The sequence below is a fragment of the Cicer arietinum genome, chromosome 5 (genome assembly GCF_000331145.2).
Source record: "Cicer arietinum cultivar CDC Frontier isolate Library 1 chromosome 5, Cicar.CDCFrontier_v2.0, whole genome shotgun sequence".
Lineage (NCBI taxonomy): Eukaryota > Viridiplantae > Streptophyta > Magnoliopsida > Fabales > Fabaceae > Cicer > Cicer arietinum.
The window spans coordinates 69,085,346-69,104,678 of NC_021164.2; the positions used below are offsets into that span (position 1 = coordinate 69,085,346).

Below are 19,333 nucleotides of genomic sequence, written 5' to 3' on the forward strand. Positions count from 1 at the left end.
TGTGCAAAAAAAATCTTTATACGGATCATCCACATAGATCTAAGATTTGTGAAGATGAAAAAAAGAAAAAAAGAAAAAAGGAGATCTTAGTTTGAGAAGATACACGACGACGAAGAAGAAGAGTGTTTAACTTTTTATTTTATTATATTTTTTTGAATTTAATATTTGTAAACTTCATAATTTCGTTATTTGCCAGTATAGTTAAAATAAAAAAATATTAATTAATTAATTTTGTTAGTTTCAATCATTTGTATTTAAAAGATGTGATTTTAATAATTTAGAGTATAGTATGAAGTTAAATAAAATTTAGTTAAGAAATGTTTTCTTCAAAATTCAAATTTGCTTCTATGAAACGGTCATCTTTATTTATTTATAACTCTAAATTAAAAATTAAAATATTAAATTAATAATAGATACTAATAATGGTATTTAATTATAAAAACTCACTTTGAATTAGTCTCAATAATTATAAACACTCACTTTGTATTTAATTTTAGATAGATTCTCATTTTTTTAATTAAATATAAATGAGCTACGTGAACCCAATTCATTTAATGCATCTTGTATGAATTTAATTTTAAATAAATTTAGTTTATATAAGTAATTTATTTGAGTGTAAATAATAATAAAATTATAATTAGTAAAAGTTATATTTTAAGAAGAAAAATTTAAAGAAAAAAATTATTAGGACTCAAAACGAAATTTACTTTATTTATTTATAAAAACATAAAATTTATTTAACACTTTATATTAATTTATATTTGTATTATTAGTTATTTACATTTCCACGTACATAAAACAAAGCACTCGTTGTACCAAAAAAATAAAAACAAATCACCCAAAAAAAAAAAAAAATCTCTTAGAAAAGAAAAAGAAAGACGAAGAAAACAAACAGAGAAATCCAGCAAAACGGAATGGCGAAAATTGATGTCTGATTAGAGAGATAGAAATTGTGAATTAGGAAGACAATTTCACGTTTAGCATTCCGATCCCGAATTCTTCGCCCTTGGTAATAGATTACGTCTATATGCTATTCATTTATTATTATTATTATTTGACGATCTTATGCTTCCCAGTTTCAATTCAATTTTCCCTAACCCAAATTAACCTTTCCGCTCTGTCATCGCAATTTTGTTTTTTTTATCCATTGATCTCGTTAATTCTTGCTTGGGTTCTTGGTTTTCTTTGTTGAAGTATGCATCTTTCTTTTTTTCCATGATGAAATTTCTGATCATGGATGGGGTATATAATGTAGGCATGCTGAACTGAAAAATTGTTGCTGGGAAGTGTGAGGATTTGCTCTGAGTTATTGCAACCCCCCGGTACCCTCTTGCCTCAATCACATTTTCCTTTCTTTGCATACCTGTTAGTTAGAATGTAGATATAACAGCATAAGAAAGTATCTTTCTTGGCTTTGAATAACTACACATTAGTTCCATGTTTTTAGTGTTTCTTGAACTTTGCATCAACGGGATTTGGAAGTTACATTGACCATAAAAATGATAAGAAATAATTATGTTATGGAAGATTTTCTTTAATTATTATTATTTCATATGGTTGCTTTACATCTATGTAGCACTGACATGTTAGATCAAAGGCGTGTTTGGTGTCTGATGTTGACACAATACTGACACATGTAGTACCATCCAATCACTTCATTTTTTAAAAATTATTATTGGTGTTTATGTCTCAGTGTTGTGTTTGATGTTCATGTTAGTGTAAGTGCTTCATAGCTTTACATTTATCTGTTGCATGGGAATGTTTCCTACATCACTTAAATAAAATTGGAATTCTAAGTTACCTTGGTTAAGTGATATATAGCAGCTTGGGGTTTTGCTGGTGCTGGAACTGATACATGAAAACGAAAACTAGTAGAGTTAGAAGGAGTTACAAATATAGGATACATAGTTCATGGACGATATGAATAACGAACCTAGCAATGAATTTAGTTGTGCTGCACTAAAATTTTGATTGTGGTCTAGAGGGAACAGGTTGTTATTTACTTCATATATAGGATGTTACCTAGAAGGAGTACAAAGCGGGCATATATTGCCAGTTATTTGAGTTAGTATTTTTTTATTTGTGTCGAAGCTCATGAATGGGTTTATCCGTCTAGGAAAAGTTCAGTTTATATCTGCAGTTTATCACTTAAGAGTCTTGAGTAACATCTAATTCACAATCAAAACTTATGAAATTTGAATTCCTAGACATCTTCTCGCTGCTTTCATCCCCGAGGTTGCAACTTGCAAACATGAGTCTGGTTAATAATTTCTTTCAAGTGATATCATAGATTTTTTCTTGTCTGTTACAATAGAAATCACCTTGTGACAACTTTCTATACCTAACTCAACTGTAGTTATTGAGTGCAGAAAATGCTGGCAGATGCCCCCTCGTCCAATATGAATTCACCTATTTCATCATCTCAAGGAACATTTCCTAATTCAAGGATCGAAAACTATGAATACCCCAATAGTGGGGCCTCCTCTTCTCTTTCCCGGTTCAATGCAGATATCAATGGCAGTGATGAATCTGATTTGCTCTCACTTTCATGGAATCAGGACTATGGCTGCTTTGCTGCTGGAACAAGTAATGGTTTTCATATCTATAATTGTGAACCTTTCAAAGACATTTTCCGACGTGATTTAAAAAGTGGCGGTTTCAAAATTGTAGAGATGTTGTTCCGCTGCAATGTTCTAGCACTTGTTGGTGATGTAGCTAATTCCCATTACCCACCCAATAAAGTTTTGATTTGGGATGATCATCAGCGCAGGTGCATGGGTGAATTCACATTTAGATCCGAAGTTCGTGGTGTGAAATTAAGACGGGATCGAATTGTAGTTGTTCTTGAGCACAAGATATATGTTTACAACTTGATGGATTTGAAGCTTCTTCATCAATTTGATACTATGGCAAATCCTAGGGGATTGTGCTGTCTTTCATACCATTCAAATACATTTGTTTTAGCTTGTCCGGGCTGTCACAAAGGACAAGTTCGAGTTGAACACTTTGGACTGAATGTGACAAAATTAATCAACGTTCACAATTCCGAAGTTGCATGCTTCACTATGACAATGGACGGGCTCCTTCTTGCAACTGCTAGTGTGAAGGGCACTTTGATTAGAATCTTCAATACAATGGATGGCTCTCGTTTACAAGAAGTAGGTTATTACACCGCATATTTAATCATTGTGATAAACCGTTATTATGCCGAGCTTGCTGTAGGAATTGGTTTGATCTTCTTGATCAGTTTCCCTCTTTTTCGTGATCAGTCATCCATTTTTTCTTTCATGTAGGTAAGAAGAGGGGCAGATAATGCTAAAATCAACAGCATAGCTCTGTCTCCAAATGCCCAGTGGTTGGCAGCATCAAGTGACAAAGGCACTGTTCATATATTCAACTTGAGAGTGAGAGTCTTTGGGGAGGATAGTGTAATACACCCAAATGCTCTCCAAGGGCCTGTACTGCTTCATCAGAATTCTTCAACTGCTTTAGATCCCTTGATTTCTCCAAATACCGGTGCCAACCCCAATTCATCATTATCTTTCATGAGAGGTAAACTTATCATAATTTGGAGGTTCAGTCCAATCACTTTTCCAGTTTATCAATTTGAATACTTATCCAGCCCGGTGAGCTACATTATGTGTGTACGATTTTTAGATAATTTATAGGCCTTTACATCAACACCTTTTTCTGCACAAATCTACAAGAAACCAATGGTTTTGCACAATAGGTTTATTTATATTTCGGTTTATGAGTTATCCACGTAGCATTACCCTTTTGAGAATCAATTCCTTCCAAAGCATGTAGTAACATATTCTCTAATAGAACCCATATATTTAAGGATATTCTCTAAACCAACATGGGAAATTGCATAATATTTATGGTACATTATATTTTTTTTCTTTTCTTATCTATTTTCTTCGGAAACATTGTAGGGTTTTTACCTAAATATTTTAGCTCAGAATGGTCATTTGCACGGTTCCGCTTGCCTGGTAAAACTAAATTCATTGTGGCCTTTGGATCTCATAACACCGTCCTTATTGTTGGCATGGATGGAAGGTATGTCTATTATGCCGTCGTCTTAATCCTATTGTGGACTTGTCAGTTGTGTGTGCTCGTTTAATCCCTCGTTTTTCTAAAATTGAATTCTTGATTTTTGACATTTCAAATAAAGTTGTGGTGGTACACATAATATTCTAGTGTTGCATGCTGTTGAAATTAATGGCTTATTGGTGATCCAGATTAGGTTTATATAAATGAATATTTTTCTGGCGGACGGAATTTTACTATCCTACCATTGAATCATGTGATATTTATGTGGTCATCCTGCATACTAAATATAAGATAAATCAGGCATTCGTATAAATTCTAATTTAATAGTTGATGTTCATTTGTTGTTTGAAAGTATATTGTTTAATGAAATACATTAGATTAATCATGAAATTTAATTTAAAAAAAAAGTTATTCAATGGAGTTAGTTATATTGTCTCATCATTCTCCTCGTCCATAAAAACAACCTCCCATTCTCTTCTTTTTATCAGTTTCTACAGATGCATCTTTGATCAAGTACACGGGGGAGAGATGTTGCAGAAGGATTATGTTCGCTTCCTAAAACGTTAACTAAGCACTGAGGAACTATTTCAAGCACTTCAAATCCTCAACGAGCAGTAAAATCTTCCCAAGATGTATATTGTAAATATCATGTCCCTAACACCAAACTTTTTCTCCTTATATGTAAATATGATACCTGTCTCAATTTGAGGATCTTGAGAATCGCATGTAAATATTGTGTCAAAAAGGAATGAAATTGAAAAGGAGATAAATTGATAGCATTTGCTAAGGAATAACGTGTTTGTTGAATGCGTTACTTTACTTGCACCATCCCTTGGCAAATTTTGTTGCAGTGCACAATTATGTTATCATCAGTTGACACTATATTTTCTCCAAAGGAACTGTAAACAAACTCTTTCAAATACTAGATGTTATCACGACAGGAGAAAAATAGGTGTTGGGATTCCTCTGAGAGTAACTAGAGGCAGTAAACCTGGACATCTATTTGAGGATATTATCCACAAGTTCCTTACTGCAGAAGTGACCATGATGATATGATAGGGTCACTCACAGAGTCAGTGACACGAACGGTGAAGGTAATAATATGGATGGGAGAATTTGAAAGTACAATTTGATCATGTAAAAAGTACAATTTGAAAGAGAAAAATAAACAATTTTAACAAATACTTGTTTCAGTCCTAAACATAAGATAAAATTAGGTCAACAAACATTTATGTATTTAATTTAAAATTCGGACTAAATACATCAACTTACTTTTGTGGACCAAACTTTCTCTTATATTTAGGATCAGTGGAAGTAATAATGTGGAGCATGGGAAGGGGGGTGTAATATTCTACAAGATTTTGGCACTTTTTCTTACTGCTCCCTTATTTGGTTTTGTTTTATACTAGCATCTCCTTGGTCTCTAATATGAACCTCCGATCCTTGTGTACCCAGAAGAAATCCGTCAACTATATACGGCATAGTTTTGGGAAGATCACAGCTTAGATCTTGTAACTTTATCATCGAATACAATCATCACCTTCCCTATAGCTTTCCTATCTCTGATGGCAGAGAAGGCGAGGTTGGCCTGCAAGCAAATGGTAGAAACTTTATAACTAAAAAATTCAGTTTTCAAAAAGATAAATATAGATGATAGATTCAACCATTATAATCGGCCAATTAAACATTACATCAAATTTAAACTAAAAATAGTGAATACATTTAATGACACAAACATCATCTATAAAATTCCCTACCAACACTTCAAAAACAAATGGGAATTGACGAATACAACAACAACAACCAAGCCTTTTTCCACTAAGTAGGGTCAACTACATGGATCAAACAATGTCATAGCGTTCTATTATATAGTATATCTCGTTCCAATGTATTAATCTCTAGGTCTTTCCTAATAGTTTCTCTCATAGTTTTCCTAGGTCTTCCCTTGCATCTAACGATTTGACTATCCTCCATTTGATCTATTCTTTTCACTACAAAATATACATTCTATAGGTCTCCTCTCCACATGTCCAAATCACCTAAACCGAGTTTCTACCATTTTTTCTACTATAAGTACTACCACGACTCTCTCGAATATAAAATTAATCATATATACAATTACCAATTGGTCTTTGATGTCACAACTAGTATGTCACATATTTGGATAAATGCTTTGTCATCTTTGAGTCTAAATTGCAGGAATATAAGCGTAACCTTTTCTATTTTCCCAACTCACTAATTTTAAACATTGAACTATATGTTATGAGACCCCCATTTAAACTGAAGTCAACACTGAACCTGAACAAGGCCAGTAAACATGCTGATTTATATATAGTAAATAGTGAACTATATAAAGCAATAAGTTCAATAGTGAACTAAGAATGTACATGGAATTGGAGAAAGAAAAAGAAATACACAAATAAATAGAATAGCTAATAGTCTAAGACAAGAGAAATTCTGACCTCTGACAGGCTGTAAGAATGAGAAATGTGAATGGAAATCAAGCCTTTTGCCAACCAAGAGAGTAGCTCCTTGAGAGAATCTTCAAGAACACCTGGGCGGTGTATTTTATAACTACCCCAATAAAGGCCATGTACTGTCCAATTCTGCCACAATGATTTTTTAATAAATAAATATAAAATAACCAACAATTAATACCAGCTATGGAAGAGTTAATGTTATGCAATGTGAGCAAAGGAAAAAAAGGAGTCAACAATAGTTTACTGATCCAAAGATCTTGCTAGTTTAGTCGGGATAATTGTAATATTTTCGGCCATAAGAGTGTTGTGGTTATTTAATCACAGATTCACAATGGAGTTTATGTAGTTTGCATTGGGGTCTAAGACTCTGGGCTGAGTCATATGTATGGAGTAACACGCTTTTCTTTTATATATAATATATGGGCGGGTTGGTTATTTATCTTGTCAAAGAAATACTGAATAAAGATGAGAGAATCCTATACACCTAGGCATACACTGTTTCTTAGGTGCCTTCGTCTTCTTCTTCCCATTATTGTCTAATGCAGTCTTATACTTATCTCATTGATTAGATATATTATCTGTAGGCCATAAGCCAGCCAGATAACTTAAAATTCCCCAGCTCCGAGTTTCATCTTTTTTTCATGATCTCCAATCATAAAGTTACATTTAGCAGGTATATGTCACAACTCACAACCCTGGAATAGGACCATAGATCAGATATTTAGTGATGAGATAGGAAAGGACTGCATCATACTGGAATTTTGTTTGGCTTTTAGTTTTGTGCTGCTTTAGAATTAGATACATAGCATAAAGTAAGAATAGTATTTAAGAAGGCACGTTTTAGCTTCATTGACCAAGAGGAAAGGAAATGAATTCACAGTTCAGCATGTTGCAATAATACATACAGCCTTTTAGTTTTTCTAGGTCAGTTTAAGGCAGTTAAAATCTAGCAATCTGTGAAGCAGCTGCTTTTAAACTTACTGCTATATTATGCCTTGTTTAGACAACCAGCTTATTTGCATTCAGATTTGTCTAATGTGACAATGACAACAGATGTTCAGGTTATAGACAAAGGTATTTGCATGTTAATCAAACGCCCTGGTCAACAATTTAACAATAACTAAAAGAAAGCAACATTACAAGTAAGGCACAAATTGTACAGGCGTGCTATTAAGGGTACATGTAATTGAGGACATTACTTTGGAAAGTGGGATATCTAGTGGTTTCCCAAACAACAAAAGCTACACTTGTGATATCAATCATTGAAGAGAAGAAACAGGAGATTAAATCAATGTTGATGGGAAATTATCAGAAGTGCTCCTTCCATATCCCTTCCCAATTAATTCCAAATTGATTATTATATAATGTGATTTTAAATTAAAAGTCTATGTGAATAAAGCATGATCAGATCAAGCAACAAGAAGTAAGGCATAAAGTTATTTATCAAGCAAGGCAATTACATAGTCTAAAGCTCCATTCTCAATGTACCTTGACAAGAGCTATGTTAGCAGGGATGACAGGAATCTCTCCACTTGCAAACCCAATTATCAGAATGTTAGCTCCCCATTTCAGAAGCTTCAAAGATTCTTTCATAAGCTTGCCACCGACTGGGTCATACAGGACATCGATCCCTTTAAGCCTTCTTCCCTTAAGGAACTCTTTGACACTCTCAGTGACATTTTCATTACCCAAGTCCACCACATGATCAACATCGAGTGATTTCAAGATCTGCACCTTTTCAGCTCCCCTGACACCAGATTATGCAAAAACAAGAAACACTCAACTCCATGGGATACCAAGTTAGCTATTAAAATGCAGAAATCTATAGCTTGTCCGGATAAACTTCTCAAAAATCACACCTGGAGAAATAGATGTTATATGTTTGGATTGACAGTATAAGATGGAAATGAGTGGAATGATATAACATCATTTTCTTAAAATCTAACTGGTTTATTCCATTCCATCCTATACGACCAATCCAAAAATAAGAAACTTGCAATAACTATATGTTTTTTAAATGACAGCTTCTTGTTATATAAGCAGAAATTAACTTATCCAACTCAATTTCTCCAGAACTGTTCTCATTTAACTTATCCATAAAACATGTATGAGTTAATTGTTAAGCAATTTTTACATAAAAACATAATTAAATATGTATTTTGTTATTCATTTTGATCTACGAATTGTCTTTCATTAGTTAGTTTAGTTCTCAAATATATCTTTTATAGTCAATTTGGTCCATAAAATTACTAACAAAAGAGAAGTTTGATGATGTGTTTTATTTCGATGCATTTAATATTATAGTTCCCACACCTCACACATTTAAGAAACCAAAATGACATTTTACTTTTATATAAATATTAGATTTTTGGTGGAGGTCTCCTCAATATTAATCAGTGACTCTGCCGCTGGCTAGAAGCTGATCCAAACTGAACCCTGCTCAAAATATAACGCATTATGCACACGAAAAGCAAAAGATTACCTGGCAACAGCAATAACAATGGCCCCACATGCTTTTCCAATTTGCACAGCTGCAAGACCCACACCTCCAGCCGCACCCAAAACCAACAATACCTACAAACAATTCCTAAACCCACTTAACCCCAACAAACAACAAACATAACAATACTACATTTACATTACCCAACAACAAGTGAAGTAAACAACAACATTATATTATACCTGACCAGATTTCAATTGTGCTCTATGAACAAGTGCAACATGAGAAGTGCCAAATGCCACAGCAAGTGCTCCAGCAGCAACCAAATCACAACCTTCCGGCACGCGAAACCTTCAAAGATAAAAACTTTAGAAGCGTGTCGTGACCAAATACTCCCTTCGAAATAAAAAATAAGCAAAAAAAAAAAAAAAAGTTTATAGAAAATTGATCTATCTAGTCTTAATTTTGAACCAAATACATCATCATTTCAAATATCATTTTTTGCTTATATTTCATTGGAGAGATGAAGTGGAACAATAAAATGCATGGGAATCTCACAATTGGGATTGATCAACAACAATATATTGCGCATAAGAGCCAAGAGCGGCGAAGGAACAAACAGGATCTCCGACACGGAAGTTGGTAACTTTGGCGCCAACGGAATCTACGATGCCTGAAAAATCGGATCCGGGAATGAATGGCAAAGGGGGTTTTTCCTGATACTTACCGAAAATTTGCAAGTAATTAGCGAAATTCAAGCTTGTGGCTTTGATCCTAACTCTGACCGAAGTTGGAGAGTCCAATTGAGGGATTGGGTGATTTTTTGATACGATTATTGAGCTGTTATCGTCTTCGACGCTCACAGTTGGGTCTCCCAATTTCCTGCACAATAGCGCTTCCATTTCTTGTTTGTTTCGATCACTGCGATGCACCAGAGCAGTTCAATATATGCAGGCTACCAACAAACAAATCTTATTTTATACCTGAAGAATCCATTCGACTTATTTTACAATTTTTATTTTTATTATAATTTATATACACACGCTATTTGTTAATCTCAATCGTTATCAGATCATTAAAAATATTGTTGATTTTATTTATTTATTTCCATTTTAGATTAATTCTTTTTTCCATTTTTCTCTATTTTATTATGATATTTACGTGCCACGATTTTGAATCATTTTCATAGGTAAAAACAAAAATGAAGTTGAACCCACCCAAACACAACAAAGGTAAGTTCTTCGATCTATGTTTGTCTTCATATGTTTATAACATTGAGCACCTCATAGTGACATCAAGTTTTACAAAGGAAGGAACAAGATCAAGTTTTATTTGCTTTATGTTGATGCAAATCTGTCACTGCAAATCTGTTAAACAGTTTTTTAACAGAAGGCCAGGTGCTATGAAGTTGCAATGTTGAGTCTCTCTATACAATATTCACCACAATTATAAGAAAATTATTTATTTTAGTTGTAAAGAAACAAAGATATATAAAAGTAAACTTACACTACTCCTCTTTAGCTACCAATTTCCAACCACAGTTATTTGTATCCCAGAGTTCATAGGATAATTTGCAACTCCAGTGTTTTTATGCACCAATTACAACGATAAAAGATATATAATTCACATGGTAAGTTGTTAGTGATAAATGAATATATAAGTTGTTATCAATAAAAATTCTAAAATAATATTATATACAAGACAAGTTAATTACTATTGAGATTAAACAATTAGAGACATATTTTTCATGATAATTTTTTTAAATAATATTATAAATAAGATAAGTTGTCACTTAGTGAAAAAATTGATTATTTAATAAATTTTGTCTATGCGATTATGTACAAATTCTCCAAATAACTATGTTTAAATTTTATCAGCTTGATTTTAATTTAGAAATCTAACGGATTAAAAAGAATATTGTACAAACATATCTTACAAATCTTCTATAAATGAATCACTAAAGAAGTCTTTAGAGTATATAATTAGTTAAATATAATAATTTTACATATCTTCTAAATAATAAATTTATTATTATTATTATTATTATTATTATTATTATTATTATTATTATTATTATTATATACTAAATATTTATTAGTAAATTTGTGCCAGATAAATATTATGATCAATAAATTTATACGAAATAAGCTGTCACTTTTAATTTTTTAAAATCACCGTCATAAGACAAATTATCATTTATAACACAAAGTGACTATATATTGAATAAGTTCTCATGAATAAAAATAATGTACTGTTGAACCTGAAATTTTGATAATCGAATATATCTATGTAATATATAGAAAAAGTTGATAGAAAGGAATTCTAGATTTTACCTCTTATTACAATTGTGACTCTGCTTCATTAGGGGTATTTTAATACAATCGTAACCAATAAAATACATATAACAAAATATTTTTAATTCATAAATAAAATATATATTTATTATTGAAAAATATATATAATAAATATTTATTATTAATATAAAAAAAATAATATATTATCACTAATAAGTATAAAAAATATATGATAAATATTTATTATTAATATTTAAAAAGTATAAGACATATATTTGTGATTGATTAATTTAAAAAAAAAACACGGAATATATATTGTTCACTTATTAAAAGAATATAAAATAGATATTTATTACTAAAAATTATACATTTTTTAAAATAATTTTTTTTATGTTGTTTTTTGTAAATAAGCTATTAAAAAATTATTTTATGCGAGCAATTCATAATTTATATATGAGATTTGTTTTTTTCATTGTTTTTTAGATTAATAAACTTAAGAAATTTTTGAAAAGTATAATTCATACACGGAATAAATATGTGCTTCTAATTATTTAATTAATTTTTTTTTATATATTTTCTAAATGAAAGTAAGAAAAATATGCAAATACTAATTTGAATTATTCTCTCGCCCATTACACACGTGAGAATTAGTTAAATTATTTTTATTTTAAATACCATCGACATAAAAATAGAAGAGAAAATATAATATCTATTATATTGTCATATTTTGAGTTTTTCACGTTTTTCAGAAAATAAGTTATTAAAGAAGTTGATAAAGCATATAATTCATAAATGATACAAATATTTATTATTAATTAATTATTTTGTTTTTTTATATCTTCGACATAAAGTGATAACAATTTCTGTATTTGTTAAATATCATTCGCATAAAAATAAGAATAATTATAATATGATAATTATAATATTTTCACACTTCATTTTTTTCACATTATTTTTCTAGATTGAGTAACACATGAAACACCTGAAGCATATAATTTATATACGGAACAATTATTTATCTCTAATTATTTAGTTACATTTAATATTTTTTTTATATCATCAAATAAAAATGGGAATAATATGAAATTACTAATTTGAGTTTATTATCAAAACCATACACAAGATAATTAGTTAAAATTAATATTTTTTTTAATACTATTGATATAAAAATGAAAAATAATTAATACAATTACTATATTTTTTTCACAATTTGTTTTTTTAATGTTGATTTTTCTAAAAATGAATCATAAAAGAAGACGTTGAAGGTAAAACTAATACACAAGACAAATATTTATTACTAATTGATTAGTTAAATTTAACATTTTATACATCTTTAACACTAATTGACAAATATTTATCACTAATTATTTAGTTACATTTAATATTTTTTTATATCATCTAATAAAAATGGGAATAATATGAAATTACTAATTTGAGTTTATTATCAAAACCATACACAAGATAATTAGTTAAAATTAATATTTTTTAATACTATTGATATGAAAATGAAAACAAATTAATACAATTACTATAATTTTTTCACAATTTGATTTTTTAATGCTGATTTTTCTAAAAATGAATCATAAAAGAAGATGTTGAAGCGTAAAATTAATATACAAGACAAATATTTACTACTAATTGATTAATTAAATTTAACATTTTATACGTCTTTAATGTAAAAATGAGATCTATTATAATACAATAACTATAGTTTTTTTTTAAACTTTATTTTGTGCACGTTGATGAAAACGAGTAGCCACATGAATAGTTTAAACATACAATTTATATACGAGACACATATTTTTCATTAATTAATTAGTTAAATTTAATATATTAATTTATATTATCTAAGAAAATAAAAATTATAGACGAGATAAGTATTTTCAAAAAGTTAGTTAAAATGAATATTTTTTAAATATCGTCAACATAAAAGTAAAAATAATATAAACTTATTATTTATTTTAATATTTGTGCAAAACACTTCAACTAAAAAATATATATTTTTGTAATTATATAATTCAACTCATTAAAAAAATATATCATACTTGTTCATATGATATTTATCTAATCGTTTTATTTACTAAAAGTTTTATTTATTAAACATGTCTGAAACTAAAAAATTGAACTCGTACAAATAGAAGAGTCACTAATATGTAAAGAGAATAATATTATATTGACCTATATAACACATATTTACTTTTTAAAAAACAATAAATAACACATGTTTGTTATGTTTTAAAATTGGTAAAAACAATATGTTTTGTAATTAGTAAAATTACTTTTAACCGAAGTTTATTAGCAATTGAGCTCAATCACTTAGTAGTTGTTTGAATGTTATTCTATTCTTATAGTTGTTAAAATTAAGACACTCCCTTTATCACCAATAAGTGTCTTGTTTGTTATTTTTCTTTCTCTTTTTCTTAAATTATTTGTCATTTTCTAATATTAATACAATATTTATTATTTTGTTTTTAAATAATATATTTTTATTTATTGTTTCTTAATTCATTTAACAACAATTCAACTACGGTTAATGATTATTTTAATAAATAAATTTATTTTATTGTTAGAATTAACATAATATTTAGTCATTTTCTTAACAATTTTAGACAAACTCAAATAATACTTTTGTAATGTGTGGATGTGATGTGAGCAATATTAAGTTGTGATATTATGGTATTAATATTTGCATTGAAAAATCTATTTTCTTTTTCACCCTTCATTCATCTGTATATTCTTATTGCTTTACAATTGATAAAAAAAATTATTTTTTTATTTCAGTTGCTATAACTATTTAACCATATAGATCTTCATTTAGATTTTTTATTTTGACCGGTTCTTAAAAAATTAATCTTTGCATTGAAAAATAAATTAGGTAAAATATTTTACAATGAGAGATGTTAGTTTTGACGTGTGAAAAAAATAAAATGAAAAGTATACATTAAGATAATTAAAATTGAGCTGCACATTAAATCGATATAAATATTAGTTAAAGGTTTAGATATCTGATCGCAATTGAACCACATATAATATATATATTTTTTAATATAATATATACAACAGTAATAATAACTAAAAAATAATAAAATATTTATGCTAGCTGTATAATTCAGCGATCCTATTAGATTATTTTTTAGTCAATCTTTTTATTAGTTATCATTGTGAAAAATAATTTTATCAGTTTAATGTTTAATGGGCAAGCTTTTTTAAATAATATGAATGGCAAAACAACATGTAAGAAAATAAGTGGCGAAGATAAAGATAAAAAAATCTATTAAACATTATCAACAAGAAAAAATTGGTTGCTATAATCGTTATGTCAAATAGAGGCAAGTTACAACTCTAAAAAGTACAAACAAGTCCCGCAACCATCACTTTTAGTAAAAATCAAATCGTGGAACACTTATAAATAGATGGATCAAATAAGTTTTATTTATTTATTTATTTATTTTTATAAAATTTTACTATTTTAATTTTAGTTTGTATATAAAATTTAATCAATTTTTAGTTTTTTAAAAATTTTATTTTTATCTTTTGTTGCATTTTTGAATAGTTTAATGAAATAATACTTAAGACATTATATTTAATTAACCATTTATTGAAAAATTCTATTTTTTTAAAATCGATAAATATACCCTAAACATAATCGTAAAATTATTATAAAATTTAAAAGATATATATAATTGTTGATTTAAAATTAAAGATAAAAAACAATTTAAGAACCAAAATTTAATGAATTTATTATAAGAATTAAAAATACAACAGTTAAATTTTATAGAAATTAAAAATTTATTTAATTTTAAATAAATTGAGGTGTGTATTTCTTTGTCCAACATAAATGTGGGCCATATTTATTAGAGAGAAAAAAATAGCGCCGGTGTACATTTGATTATAAGGGTGATTAATATTCTTATATGATGTATTTTTTATATCCCATAATAATTAAGTCATTATTTTACACATATTAAAAAAATATTATAAATAAAAGAAAAAAATAATATTTTTAACAAATTATCGTTGTTAGATAATAATACATTATCAATGTCATAAATGTATAATAAAATATATTATATTAAAAATAATTCAAGTAGTATTAATTAAAGAATATGATTAAAAAAACACATTAGAAATTGAAAAATCTTTATTACAAATGAGTCAATTGTAGTAGAATAAAAAGAGTCAACTATATATTCCTTATATTCTTATTTAGAAGCAAAAGTGTAATGTGTTTAGTAGAATATTTGGAGCAAATATATAAATATTTTTGCATATGACCTATATCTAATGGTTGGACATAATGACATGTATGAATCACCTCTCCCACTATCCCTCTACACTTTCTCCATTTCACTATATCTTTTCTTATCAACTCATTAAGAATGATATTAAAGAAAAAGAACAGTTATGAAAGGGCAAAATTGACCAGGGAGATGGAGAACTGGAGAGAGTGTAGAGGAATATTTGTTGTGCTAACAAGTGAAAATGTAGTTAGTGGGAAATGAAAAAGTTTTCTGTACACCCATTCATTTATTTTATACTTTAAAAGAAAAAAAAAATAAAAGAGTGATGTGATATAAAACGAGATAAAGTAAAAACGAGATATTAAATGAATATAAGACAGTTAAGAGTGTTTAAATATAAGAGTTGGTGAAAAATATTCTATTTTTAACAATAAATTTAAAATATTTATATATATGCAACTTCAAATCTTAAAGGATAAGAGTTATTTTGAAAAGAAAAAAATTTGTTATAAAATGAATGTGATTATAATTTTTAATATAATTTTAATTATTTTTTTCAATCATATGTTTCGGTTATTACTATACGTATTACTTTCAAAACATCAACATCACTTTACAATTATGTTAGTGAAAAATCAATCAATAATTAATAAAAATAATTTAATAAAATCAATATTTTTTTCCTTCTCTAGTCGCTACATTTCTTAATATGTATAAAAATCTCATACACATTTTAAAATGGCCTCAAAAAAAAACTATGAAAGGTATAGTTGTGTGTGACCGCACGCACCTATTTATGGCGGCCATATATGTATGAAAATTATGTATAGGTTGAGACATAGAAATATTGGAGGCAAAAGAAAGAAGGAGCTCCCCTTCAGTCCAAGATTGATATATCGATCCGAAATATAATATATCCCTTCTCACTCATTCATTCATATATTAATTAATTAATTAATTGATGAAAGAATGACTGAGATCAGAAGATATATAGATACTTCAGCAACTATATCCATGCACGGGCTGAAGGAAGCTCCTTCATTCTCTTTCTCTCCCAATCTAACACTAGCTGCATCACATTATATATTGATGTGCTATGCTCAATAGATGAAACCAACTGAGTGTGTTATATAAAGAACTTTACATGAATGAATGCTGTATATAAAGACCAAAAAGCACACGATGAACTAATGAATTAATGGCCAACAATGAAAATGCATTATTAAATTTATTTATGCTACTATTTTTTTTCTTTTCAGAGTGGCTGCTAAATTCATAAGAGGCATGATGGGTTAGCTAGTGTCCCTATGAGAGTCAAAGACACTATATAGTGGGGATATATAAATAAATTTCACTCACTATTAATGTTGCAGTACCACTTTTATTTTAATCCAAATAAATTAATTGAATGTAGTCCTTATAATTTTTTAGATTACTTCAATTCCAAATTTAGTGCAATGCAAAATAAGTTTAAGATCTTTTTATTCAAGGTTGCACTATAGCTCCATTTTCTTAAAAATATTTGATCTTTGCTTGTTTTCTAAAGAAAATACAGTGGAGAAACCTATATACTAGAAATCGGTTTTCCTTAACAATATTCATATAAGAATTCAGCTTAGTTGTTGAGTGTCAAAGAAGGTAATGTTTAAGATATATACAACCCATAAAAATAGTATTTGTAACAAAAACATGCTATAAGTCTCACGTTTTGATGAAAAAGTAAACATTTAGCACCATATAAGTAAGAACCTTAGATACTGTTTTTTTAATGAATATGTGGTATACAACGCTTTTAGCCCAATGTGAGAATCTTTATACTCCCCTCGCACCCAACAATAAATTTGAATAATCTACCTAGCATCCGATCCATATCCATAGCTTTAGTTTCTCTTCAATGTGCTTGCTTAGCTGTTCATTACAATAATATCCTTCCTTTCATGGAGACCATCCATAAATATGCATCAAAACTCCATAACCTGTCTGTCAGAAAGAGGGGTAGGGGGGAAGAATTCCCCCAAAAAAAATAGGGGATGAATAAAGTCATTATCATATATGAAGGTGACACTTTTTGTGGGCAGGGCAGGGGGGTCAAAAGTTGAAGTGATGCAACGGAGGAAAGGACAGACAATGGATATATAATAATGTGATCTCCCACAATGCCACAGTGGGGAGCAGCAGCCAGACCACCACTGTGGTCCATTTGCTGGATATATAATCTTGTGATGATTGTATTAGATTTTATTTCCAAGATAATCTTGAGATTTAGTAGGAGTGCTACTTTTGCTTAATCATGTTTGCACACTTATCATGTACTCCCTCCAGCACTATTCGACATATTTTAAGAAAAGTAAATTTTATGTATTATTTTTCTTAAAATATCTTTTATATATGAATGTGTTCGATTTTTACTTTTCATCTTCTAAAATAAATTACTAGTATTACCTGTGAACTTAACTTTAATAATGTCCATCGCAAATTACAATTGTGATTGTGGTTCACAACTCAAAACATCATGATTGTTGAATGACAATTCAATAATGTGTCATTCTCATCAACCAGCACAGGTGGTAAGGTAAGTGTGCTTGTATCTTTGTTCTGCTTTAAGCCAATTTTAATTGTGGATCGCAACTCAAAATTTAGTGTTGTCAAGAATGTCTTCCAACTAGGATGAGACTAAGAGATATAGTATAGATTGTCCTATTAATTGCTCTTTCATTTATAACGAATTAGAAAATTATAATCATGTTCACTTATGGAATCCCATTGACAGGTATTTGTTGGAGGGAATAGATTTGAAAGATACTTTTTTCTTAGTTTGTCATGTTTTATGGAGTACCCTTTTGGCTGTTTTTAATGGATTTTCTTTGAACAAAAAAAAAAAGGTTCTTTTGTGGGCACAAGAGGTGTGCAACTTTCAAGGCAGTTTAAATTGTTTTCAATAGTGTGCTCAAAGGAGTTGAATTTGTCTATATTTGGTTATATAATTTGTGAGTGTAAATGTATCTTGTTTTCTAATCTAAACTTTATGGTAGAGTTTGATAGGAAATCAATAAAAAGAGTAGTATTTCGCATCTTTCTAAATCTTTGATTGCATGAGGTTATTATTGTAAAAAAAAAAAAACTTGATTCAAGAGTATGCTATGCTTACACTTACCAGGTGGATGTGAATCCCTCTACAAAATAATATAAGGTAAGAGGTGAATGAATATAATGAACAAGTAATATGTCTTTCATGTGTGGTTAGGGTCTGATCTCCTTACAGTTCTGTTGTAAAAGAAAAACGGGCGAAGAAAATTTAATCGAACTTTCAATGGCCATAAATTTTATTTCCTTCATATGAATTTCATAGAATCCATTAATGGAACAACATTGCCAAACCAAAGTAATAAACATAACATTTGGTAGGCAGATTTTAGCTCAATAATATGATTCAAGCCAAACAAAGCGAGCTCAAAATAACTGAAAAAACAAACTCGTTGATCCATCCCCGAAGGTCCGCAGATCAGCCGGTTTTACCGACTTCCTGCATAATGGGCAAGTCCATTCTCTCTCAAACCTGGAAAACGGATTGGACAAGCGATGAAAATATGATTTTGAACAAATTTGAATTATTATTCTATAATATAAAGGAGGGTTAATGAAAACAAAAAACTTTCCACAGAATATGAGTTCTAGTAGTAAAGTTTTGAGGAAATCACAACTTCTGGTTATTAGGTGCAAAGCAGTGTAGCAGAGTTCACTTTATATAAAATTCCATTTCCATTAATGATACATTTTCTTTCGTAACTATTTTTAGTGCAGATAGGGCCATGAATCTTTCTTTCC

At 29.1% G+C, this 19,333-nt stretch overlaps 3 protein-coding genes and 1 long non-coding RNA gene across 7 annotated transcripts in view; 2 read left to right on the top strand and 2 right to left on the bottom strand.

Annotated features, from left to right (window-relative positions):
- The first annotated feature begins 827 nt into the window (after positions 1-827).
- On the top strand, positions 828-4,847 carry LOC101499902 (autophagy-related protein 18d-like). Of its 3 annotated transcripts, XM_073368529.1 has the most exons (7): positions 828-1,009; positions 1,256-1,322; positions 2,357-2,586; positions 2,671-3,158; positions 3,294-3,552; positions 3,936-4,059; positions 4,542-4,847. In XM_073368529.1, the coding sequence occupies exons 3-7, from the start codon at positions 2,373-2,375 to the stop codon at positions 4,618-4,620; spliced, it is 1,164 nt and encodes a 387-aa protein (XP_073224630.1). In that variant the 5' UTR covers positions 828-1,009; positions 1,256-1,322; positions 2,357-2,372; the 3' UTR covers positions 4,621-4,847. The 3 variants fall into 3 exon arrangements, with proteins under 3 accessions (XP_073224630.1, XP_004502800.1, XP_004502801.1); XM_004502743.4 differs by having other exon boundaries at positions 829-1,009; positions 2,357-3,158; XM_004502744.4 differs by having other exon boundaries at positions 829-1,009; positions 2,370-3,158.
- Positions 4,848-5,142: 295 nt separating this feature from the next.
- LOC101500865 (putative quinone oxidoreductase) lies at positions 5,143-10,604 on the bottom strand. 2 transcript variants are annotated; one of them, XM_027334196.2, is made up of 7 exons: positions 10,480-10,604; positions 9,532-9,894; positions 9,216-9,324; positions 9,016-9,107; positions 8,022-8,280; positions 6,516-6,659; positions 5,143-5,641 (listed from the first exon to the last, which is right to left on the bottom strand). In XM_027334196.2, the coding sequence occupies exons 2-7, from the start codon at positions 9,873-9,875 to the stop codon at positions 5,549-5,551; spliced, it is 1,041 nt and encodes a 346-aa protein (XP_027189997.1). In that variant the 5' UTR covers positions 9,876-9,894; positions 10,480-10,604; the 3' UTR covers positions 5,143-5,548. The 2 variants fall into 2 exon arrangements, with proteins under 2 accessions (XP_027189997.1, NP_001351782.1); NM_001364853.1 differs by lacking the exon at positions 10,480-10,604 and having other exon boundaries at positions 9,532-9,942.
- LOC140920322 (uncharacterized) lies at positions 9,894-10,485 on the top strand. The gene is made up of 2 exons (XR_012163143.1): positions 9,894-10,205; positions 10,283-10,485. It is a non-coding gene; the product is annotated as an uncharacterized lncRNA (long non-coding RNA).
- An 8,198-nt stretch (positions 10,605-18,802) lies between the features above and the next one.
- Positions 18,803-19,333, bottom strand: part of LOC101501192 (uncharacterized) — a 5,601-nt gene continuing 5,070 nt past the window's right edge. Inside the window, exon 8 of the mRNA XM_004502748.4 lies at positions 18,803-19,064. Within this exon, the coding sequence (XP_004502805.1) occupies positions 18,959-19,064 (106 nt within the window). The 3' untranslated portion in view covers positions 18,803-18,958. The remainder of the gene's footprint in view (positions 19,065-19,333) is intronic.